Below are 10,269 nucleotides of genomic sequence, written 5' to 3'. Positions count from 1 at the left end.
TTTATTGCCCTTAGGTATACAGGGGCAGGCTAGTCTCTCGGGGCAGAAAGGCAGGAAAGGGCATGGAGCTGACTGCTCTGTCAAGGGTTTGGCGCAAGAATGGCAAGAGGGTGGAAAGGGGTCCCCTATTTCTAACAGGATCCCCTCCTGTTAGAAATAGGGGACCCCTTTCCACCCTCTTGCCAAAATGACCAAAAATGACTTCTTAAGTGTGCTTAATTCATTGACTTGCCACTTTTAATTTGACATTGATAGTGATCTCATCACGATGTTTTGCAGAGAGGCGGAGCCTTCAGTATGTCTTTATAAATTAACAAAATGTTTTCCTTTTGCTCACATGAATTCCTAACCAGAACCGGCTCACAGTGGGCTCGCTGTCCAACGGTTCTAACACTAACAGGCGCTAAATGCAGTGACAGATCAGTATTGAATCAAATAATGTATTTTCAGTGGCAAAATTCAGAAGTCCACTGAATAATACAGACATCACAATTTGTTGCTTATTTCATAGCTTGGGCCTCCTTGAGGACAATTTAATTTCAACAGGGCAGTTACATGTATGAAGTGGAAATAAATGAAGAGGACTAGAGAGAGAATAGGGCTAAACTGAGGGAGACAGCACAGAGACTGAGGAGAAGAACAATGTATATAGTTTAGAGAGAGAACACCTGAGCCATATGGAGAGGAGAGAGCAAGAAGGAGGAAGAGGAAATACTGAGAAGACAACAGTTTCTTGTTCCTTTAATGGAGAGGAGGTTGACAATGAAAGACAGATCGGCAACAGGGTAGGACTGCATTTACAATGATAGTACCCTCACCCCACCCCATGAGTTTTATTTAAAGACGGAATTCCCCCTCATTCTCAAAAATGAATTTCAAGCCATGGCCATTAAAGAAGACCTACATACACGCTGATTTTTGTTACAGCCCAGCTTAATTACTCCATAAAAGTCTTAATTGAAATAACAACAGTTAAAATGGCATTTTCCTGTCTGTTTAAAAGCTAAAAACAGTCACACTCTTAAAATCATTAAAATCACTGAGAGCTCGTGTGAAACAAAACCCAGTGGTATTCCTCCAGGGCCAGTACTGCAAACTGATGTAATTAAGTGATTGTGCACAAGGCTGTAGTCTTGCTGCAGACATAATTTAAATGCATTTCTTTGTTATTTTGCACAAATGCTGAAACAAAGCCAGCATCCTCTCATGATTTCTGAATCTGTGTCAGAGTAATTTCAGAGGCGAATGCCCCCTAGTGGCCATCTTCTGCAGAGACTCCTCCTTTCACATTACTCTGACACACCACTGGTGACAGGTGTCTGCTGTTCTTGGAGGCTTGTTTACAAGTTTGAGAGCAATTGCTCCTGAACTAGAGTGAATGTCCACATATCACTGTAAGGGGTGGAGAAACACCCAGGAGAGCTGGAAAGTCATGGATCTGGCTGGGTGTGTCCATGGTTTATTATAATTAAAGCACCACAAACCCATTGCCTGGAAGGAAATCAACCATCAGGTTTGGGACCCACAGGTTTCTTTTCTCCCCCTGGAGTGTTTTTAGTTTCCTCTCCTCTGTGTCCACATGGTGAAATGTAACTTTATGGTTCACTGCAATACAAGACTGTGAAGTGTTCTGTAGCAGTCTGTTTTGAAGGCGGCTGAAGCAGATGAAATACTGATTGATTCATTCATTGATGTATACTGTATACCTACCTATTGGACTTCTATCATTACTCTCCCTTATTATCTCCCTTCATTTGTCTCCTAACTGGATCCTCTGCAGGACAGAACCTATTCATATATTTGGGCCCAGTGGGGGTTGATGTATGGCAAATACCTGTGCAGAATTCCTTTGGTGATAAACAGATACTCCTTCATCTTTTCTTTTTTTCATTTTTTTTTAATTGCAGCATACATTATAAGAACATAGATTTACACAATACAGAAGATATTTGGATTGTAAAACGTTTTGGATACATATATGGAAATTAGCATACTGTTTCTTTTTGTATATTTCAAAGCAGGCAAAATCAGAAACAAAAATCTTATTTAGCTATCATGTATCATCAAATATCATAAGCTCCCAGCATGAAGTGATAATTAAAACACTAGTGTATTAAAAGACAGCCAGGAAAGACAACAGTACAAGCCCTCTTCATGGCTCAGATACTGATTCAGGTAGTGGTTGAGAAAGCTACTGGTTGCAATGTTGCAACTGAAATTGTGCAGTTGTGTTCATAATGTGGTCTGTCAAACAGTGTGTGCAGTCATAGGTAAGTGCTGACTTTCGTTTTGTTAAATCTTCAGAATATTCACATATATTGTTTTGGTTAAATATGCTTTATGGAATTAAAAAGTGCTTAATTGTATGTTCATGTGTAGAACTCTGTTGATATCAGTATTGGCAGTATTTTACACTGGGTTATTCACCAGTTTATTAAGTACATAAATAATCTTTGTCAAGTGCTTTGTCAGCAAAATCTCTTTCTTAGTGCAACAAACACTCCTTCATCCCAGACGTACAGTAGATAAGAAATTCCAGAATTCAATTCTGCAGTTAGGCTGAAGTACTTAGGGGTACAACAGGATCCTCTGCTCTTTCAGATCTATAGAATTCAACCAGATGCAGCTGCTGTGTTTGGCCGAGGGTATCAGTGAAAGAGGGCGTGGTCACTGTGTGGACATCCAGGTGACCAGCAGTAAGGGCAGGGATACCAGGAAGAAAGCAGAATGGGACTTTTGGGGAGCAGCATATGAGCTGGGCTTGGCAGTGGTGTCTGTCTTGGGAGTTACCACAGGCAGGTTGGGTACATTTGCCCGTAGGAAGGTCACAAACTGTGACACCTTGATGAAAGATCCGACTTTTACTGCGCGGACCTGAGCACCGCTGAGCTTGACAGAGGAAGCTGTTTCGTTAACGGCAATGACACTGGCCTGAACCCAGGCATCCTGCTTACAGACCAAGGGACCCCCAGAGTCTCCCTACACAGAGAGAGAAAAATGGTGGGGGTCAGCACAGAGACAGACAGAACAACTGACCACCTCTATTATTATTATTACAGTATAAAACATCCCCAATCAAGCATTGTGCCAGCAGTACTCCAAAAAATAGTCAGAAGAGCAATAGAAGAAGGAATATAGGTAGGGTTACCTGCTCGAGGAACAAGGCATCAATACAGATGCTACTGTCTGAGGACGCAGTCGCACACGGAACAATCGTTGTGTTTAATTGCTGTAGGGCTTGTTCTCCTACGGTCACAGAGACACATGTAGAATTTAATTTATTACAACAACAAGAGGACATTTCACCCTTCACGATTTCTTTCAGATAAACAGGACACTGGTCTTTTGCTACCAAACCTGTTCTAAAGAATACTGATACCCCTGCATACAGCTGTGCAGGATGGAGCAGTCTGTGTGATCCACCTTAATCATGGACACAACAGCACTGCCCACAGTGGGGAACTGGGGAGCCCCACCGCAAGGAATTCTGGTACGCCTGTACACAGCTGTGCAGGATGGACCAGTTTAAAAGAAGTACCTTGATCAATGATAAAACAGCACTCCCCACGCTGTGAAAGTTCTATCCCAATTTCTAACCCTGAACTTTGACCTTATATCCCAGACTCACCTGTCCCAGGTGCATTGCCCCAGCCGGTGACCCAACACTTAGTGCCAGGAGCAAATGAGATTCCCTCCCCTGCCAGACAGGCTGGTAGGGTGTAGTCAGTGAAGGAGATATTGGCATCCAGTTTCAGGAGGGCAATGTTGGTGCCACCTTGCTGGCTGGATTTAACATCCAGGACCCTCAGGGATCTCTCAAAGGGGTTCGAACCATTTTGCTTCAGTCTTCCTACATAGACCCTCCATTCGCTGAGATTTACAGAGCTGGAATGGTAGAGAGAAAGTTGTACAAGCTATATTTACATGTCTTTGTATGTAGAGTTTAATGCTAGACTTCCACTATCATGGCCATCAGTAAAGTGAATCAGCTGCACTTAACACGCAACCTTCTTGTTTACTCAGTTCAAAGTAAAAAATGTCTCTTTCATAGACAGATTGTCTTAAGTAGTAAGCTAAAGAAGCTAAAATATTACTTCCTTTCTGTATTTTCTGTACTTGAAATCAGTGTTACTCTGTGTAGAATCAAGTTTACCTAGACAATAAAAGATTATGTGTATTGTATACTGAGGAGATGTTAATTCATAGTTGAAATATCTGATTTTGTTGTAAATATGCTGTCCAAGAATTCTAAGACAAAATTATCATTTCGCTTCTCTCCCAGTGAAAAATAATCTGAATGATGTTTCTAAGAGCCAGCTATTCTGGTTGATTTGTTCGTGAAGGCTACCAAATAGTAATATTTTCAACAAATCAACTAACATCTTGTTGTTTCATGTCAGACTTCCTATTCCTTTGTAACACGCCTCTGTCTTAGATACAGTGCTGAGTTTGTTCCATTTCTCTCTGTGTAGTTACATTAATGCCCACCGCCCAGCCACAAATCACTGTAACTAAGAAGCTCTTCCAGCCCTTTGCAGATATTCCTGCAATAAGTTCTCCTGCTTGAAATGATGCATACTTTTTTTAAAAAAAGGGTTCATTTCAGAGCACCATTGTTTTTACATTGAGAAAAGACAAAGCGGTGATCCCCATTTGGCTAAGATGCCGCCATACTGTCTGGAGACTTGTACAACCAGATGAGCTGACCTCAGTCAGAAAGGCTTTTGTTAAAGAGAGCCCTCCATCGGATACGGACTTCTGCATTGTACATCTGGCTCTGTGTCACCTTTTCCCAGTGCCATTCCTGCATTGACTCGAGTGCTAATATCTGTGGTCACTTCTAGATCAGCACCAGGTTTTGGTTGGGGAAGGACATCCATGTTATTGTGACTAATGACTAATTCATACTGTGGTTTCATCAGCAGTCTGTGAAGAAGCACTGTTTCAACACCAGGGGCTGGTTAGATTCTTGTTGTCTTTACCTGGGTAAGCACTGTGCAGCTGTCAATACCCAGTTGCTGGCGATGATGGTTCCTCCACACGCATGTCTGCCATTCTGGTGCACGCTGACCATCCAGGGCCAGGACCCCTCTAAAGCTGGCTGACCCCCAAGGAGAGGCGTGTTTATTTTGGGTCTCCCACAGATATTTACTGCAAGACACAAAGACACAGCAGTCAACTCTAGAGAGACCAGACCAGAGGGCAAAACTCCAGTCTCTGGTTTTCCTTCCACCTCTAATTACCTAATTGAACTGAATTGAAATTATTTTCTTAGTTTGACGTGCTGAAGTCTTTTCATGTTCTGTATAAGATGGAAATTAAAAGAAAACTATAAAACCTGCTGAACAGCTTTTCTTGAGGACTGGATTTGGGTTCCTCTAGACTAGGCACATATTTCTGACATCTTGTCTCTTGCATAGCATGTTGAACCAAATTTACAGTTGTTTCAGCACATTTCCTCTGTTATCTTTTGTTTATTCTGTGACGTGTCAGCCATTTCATTGAGTTTAATTGCACAGGCCTCTTTACAACCGAATATGCAGGATATCCTCTGTAGCACTACAACTACATCAGTAGTGATGGTAGTGGATGGTATCTTTTGAGACCGCACATCTTGTGGTGCCTGGGCCTGGATAAAATCTGCAAATCGAATATTTGCAAATCAATTTCCTGATCATCACATAGTGGTATAAAGAAGCATTTGGCAAGCCAGAACAACTGGGGATTGGAGTTATGTGAGAGGTTGGTGGTTGGTTGAAAGTAGGATTTCATTCGATGCAGTTTTCAATTTCTACTTGTCCTTCACTATCAAAAATAGAAAATAATGAGTTCTTTAATCATTAACTTTCACTGATTTTAGAAAGTCATCAGCACTAAGTCCTTTCCTTTTCATAAACATTATTGACACACTGACAGAGGAGGTAAGAACAGAAGTTCCTTGGGAACTCATCTTTGCTGATGATGTGGCACTGATGGCAGATTCAGAAGTAGAACTACAGGAGAAAGTGTTCAAATGGCAGAGGAGTCTGGAAAAGGGTGGACTGAAAATGAATGCAGAACAATCTGAAATAATGGTAATGGAGAGAAGAGGAGATACTATGACCAATGTTGAGAAGACAAATGGAGGAAAACTGAAACAAGTTGATGACTTTAAATACCTTGGATCAAAACTGGTAAAGGGAGGAGAAACACTGGAGGCAGTAAAACAAAGAGTGAAAGCTGGATGGAACAAGTGGAGAGAAATAACTGGAATAATCTGTGACAGGAAAATTCCCAGAAAGTTAAAGTGCAAAATGTACAAGACTGTGATGAGACCTGTACTACTATATGGAGCTGAATGCTTGGCAGTTGGAAAGAGGGAAGAGAACTTGATGAGAAGAACTGAAATGAGGATGTTGAGATGGATTCTGCAGATTTCAATGAAGGCTAAGATCAGAAATGAAGAAATCCGATGTAGGGTGGTGGATGTGGTTGAGAAGATGCGAGAGGCGAGGTTACGGTGGTATGGACATATCATGAGGAGGGACGTTGAGGAAGTAACAAAGAGGGTAATGGAATTTGAGGTGGAAGGTAACAGAGGAAGAGGCAGGCCTAGAAAGAGATGGATAGATTGTGTAAGAAAAGATATGGAGGTATATGAAGTGAGTGAGGAAGATGTGCTCGACAGAGACAAGTGGAGAAGAGCAACCAAAGCAGCTGACCCCAGGACAGTCTGGGACTAAGGCTGTGAAAAAGAAGAAGAAGAAGATCGGACTGAGGAAGGGGGACTGAACGTTCTGCGAGTGATGACCCTTTGGCATCTTTTCAATCTTTGAAGCAAAATTGGCAAGAGATTAGGTGCTGCCATTAGCGTTTCAGTTCAACCCTGTCAGTGACCCCTGTGAGACCCATGGCTAGAAAACCACGGGGACTTGAGATCTGCCTTAGCTATAGATTTGGCTCCTCAAACTTTTGGAATTTGATGTTCGATCTATAGCGCTGACAGAAAGGAAAAATGGGAGAAATGAAAGAAGCCCAGGTGAGCCAAAGGGCTAATTTGGGTCTTATTACATTCTTGTCAGAAATGTCTGGTATTGTACTCACGGGGGGCTGCAGTAGTTGTTGTAGTCATTGATGTTGTTGTAGTAGAGGGAGCAGTGGACACTGGTGCTGTAGTAGTAGAGGTAGCAGTGGACACTGGTGCTGTAGTAGTAGAGGAGGCAGTGGACACTGGTGCTGTAGTAGTAGAGGAGGCAGTGGACACTGGTGCTGTAGTAGTAGAGGTAGCAGTGGTCTCTGGTGCTGTAGTAGTAGAGGAGGCAGTGGACACTGGTGCTGTAGCAGTAGAGGGAGCAGTGGATACCGGTGCTGTTGTGGTTGGAGTTACAGTGGTGTTGTCTACGAGTGGCAGGCTGGAGCCCACAATGCTCCTCAGGAAGCTTTCATACCGAGATACCCTGGTGAACACCCCTGGGCTGAGGGCACGTACAGCGGTGCTACTGCGGTTGCCAGTGATGGCTGTCTGGTTAACATCAATGACACTGGCCTGAATCCAGACAGAACCCTGCTTACAGACCAAAGGACTGCCTGAGTCTCTCTGCAGGAAGAGCAAAACAGAATGTGAGAAAGAGACAGATACAGGTTGAGCATATGGATAGATTATGATTCATTGATTTCTTACCTGCTCCAGGTTCAGTGGCTCTGTGCAGATGCTGTCAGCGGAGGACACATTCTCACAAGGGGTGATTTTCATTTTCACTTCTTTCAGAACCAGATTTTCTGGAAAAAAACAATATGGAGATAGGATTTTAGTGGCTACTGGGACTTTTCTTATCTCAAAATGGGACACTGATCCTTTGTAGCGTAAAATATTGCTAGTTCCCCCCATGACCATTCCTACTGGTTGCACCACTGGCCGTGATCAGTCAATGTGAGACACCTATGTCTGGGATACAACAGTCAGCACTGGGCAACTTGCAACCTTCTTCTTAACCCTCAAGGTTAAATTTAATTCATTTACGTACCCCACACTTTGTCCCAGCTGGTAACCCAGCATTCGGTGCCAGTGGGGAAGGAGACACTTTCCCCTGCCAAGCAAATGGGCAGGATGAAGCCAGTGTAGGAGACATTCGTGTCCAATCTCAGGAGGGCGATGTTGGAGCCACTGAGGCTGCTGGTGGTAACATCCAGAACCCCCACCGATCTTTTGAAGGCATAAGAGATGTTGCGGATCGTCAATCCCAGACCCACACTCCATTCACTGACATTGACTGGGCTGGAGAGACAGGAGACCGATGGAGAATAAGAGAGACAGGTTATATACACATGATTGACATAAATTCAAATACCGCAGGGAGAGTGTATAAAATCATGACCAATCATTAGTCTAACATAATTTTTAAGGCAATATGCTATTCAGCAGTGACACTTTAACCAGAGGACACAAGTATAAAACTACTGGGGAAAACGCACTGAGAACAGGAGACACTTCTTTACCGAAAAGGTTTTGAGAGATTGGAATAAGCTATCCAGCAATGTGAAGATCACATTTTAGACACAGCTGTGTCACAATCAGGATAAGAGACTCATATGTTCACAATAGGCAGTGGGATTGTGGAATGATGAAATGAAAATAGACTATAGTAAAATGTGAAAGCAAATACAAGTAACAAGTAATTTGAAAAGGATCTGGTTCTACCTGGGTAAGCACTGTGCAGCTGTCATCACCCAGTCGCTGGCAATGAGGGTCCCTCCACACACATAATTCCCGTTCTGATGCAGTCTGACCATCCAGGGCCAGTACTCCTCCTGGGCATACTGACCCCCAATGAGTAGTGGGTTGAGTCTGGGTCTCCCGCAAACTTGAGCTTAAAGATGTATTGAGAGAAAAGAGTCAACTACAGGTGGAGCAGGCTCAAGTTTCCAGCTTGTGCAATCTCCCTGGTTGTGTGATTCTGTGTGATTTTTACATATCACCCTCAGCATTTAGTGGGTGTTTATACTGCAAGTGTTTCTACTTATTTTTCTGTACTTTTCTTAGTGTAGGTTACCTTAATACAGGTTGTAGAGACAATTCATTCTGTTCACTGAAGGTAAATGTAGGCCCAAGACAAGAGTCATTCATAGGCTTGGGTGAACTCATTTCATCACATCCTACATAAAGAAATTACAAAACCAATTGCTCTTGGCCAACTTACAAGTACATCAACCTAAGGTTCCTCTATCGGACTTGAGCTCTACAATAGCCAGGTATCTATTGCATGAGTGACTGACATTCTGTCTGGTTGAACTTGTCATGTTGCCCAGTAAGAACATAGAAGTGAAAGATTAGAGGAGGTGATTGAGCCCATCTATCACTGAAATTCCAGTTTGTACGCCCGAAGAGCCTCTGTCACCAAACAAGCCTGCACTGCCTCTTAACTCATCGGTTGCCGTAACAATGTGATTGGGACAGAGGTGAGTTCCACTGATAAGATAAGATTTTATTGTCCCCTGAGGGAAAGTTTTTATGGACACCCAGCACTCCTGTATATTTAAATAGAATGCAAACCAAAAAAGAAGAAAAGAAAAACATTTTACATTATTCGATTACAAAAAAAAAGAAAAACATTGCACTTCACTTATGCACAATTAAGCATTACCTACCTTGATCACTGCGGATATTTAAGACCTGTGATGACAGTCTTACTCGCTTAGTCATAGGGGGTTCACTAGTCTCGATGTTGTCTAACTTTATGCTCTCTTGTTGTCTTTCTCCGGCTTGCCGCTCTCTTGATTTGGATCTTGTTTCAGGACTTCCCTTGCTCTGTTGCTGGTTTCTCACGTGCTTCAACCCTGACTGTTCTAACCTTGCTTTTGGACTGTCCTTAATGTTTCTGCCTGGCTTGTCTCTTGGATTTCTCCCATGGATCACACTTCACAATTTCACCCAGTGAAACCTACAGCTTTAGACCTTAGCTTCAGCTTTGGAATCTCTCACACATCACCCTCAGTGTTCTCAGTTGGATTCAGCCTCCCATCTCCAGTCTGCTGCATTTCATCAGATGTTACACCGTCTAGTACAGGGGTCTCAAACACGCAGACACTCAGAAGTAATTATCTGCGGCCAGCAATGACTCACTTGGACTAACAAAAAGTGACTAATAAAGTTCCACCACCTGTCCTGAATCACACTCCATAAACCGATATCCATTTTCGTTCCAGTTCCGTTATTCCTTAAATCCCAACTCGGTACAAATTTTGCTATCCATTCCATGCCTTCCGCCTTCTCGCATCCACTTACTAGCTTCT

General features: G+C 42.8%; 2 protein-coding genes across 4 annotated transcripts in view; both read right to left on the bottom strand.

Annotated features, from left to right (window-relative positions):
- The window catches only part of LOC148659711 (ovochymase-like), a 78,192-nt gene that overhangs the window by 42,047 nt on the left and 25,876 nt on the right, over nucleotides 1-10,269 (bottom strand). The window lies entirely within an intron of this gene.
- The window catches only part of LOC148659709 (ovochymase-like), a 77,212-nt gene continuing 68,819 nt past the window's right edge, over nucleotides 1,877-10,269 (bottom strand). Inside the window, exons 31-34 of the mRNA XM_088637405.1 lie at nucleotides 4,983-5,151; nucleotides 3,629-3,885; nucleotides 3,149-3,246; nucleotides 1,877-2,979 (exon numbers count right to left, since the gene is read on the bottom strand). Of these exons, the coding sequence (XP_088493531.1) occupies nucleotides 2,668-2,979; nucleotides 3,149-3,246; nucleotides 3,629-3,885; nucleotides 4,983-5,151 (836 nt within the window). The 3' untranslated portion in view covers nucleotides 1,877-2,667. The remainder of the gene's footprint in view (nucleotides 2,980-3,148; nucleotides 3,247-3,628; nucleotides 3,886-4,982; nucleotides 5,152-10,269) is intronic.

The sequence above is a fragment of the Lepisosteus platostomus genome, chromosome 6, assembly GCF_059453375.1.
Source record: "Lepisosteus platostomus isolate fLepPlt1 chromosome 6, fLepPlt1.hap1, whole genome shotgun sequence".
In the NCBI taxonomy this organism is placed as follows: Eukaryota; Metazoa; Chordata; class Actinopteri; order Semionotiformes; family Lepisosteidae; genus Lepisosteus; species Lepisosteus platostomus.
Note: the sequence above shows the minus strand (reverse complement) of the source record. Positions and strands in the feature narration are given on the sequence as shown.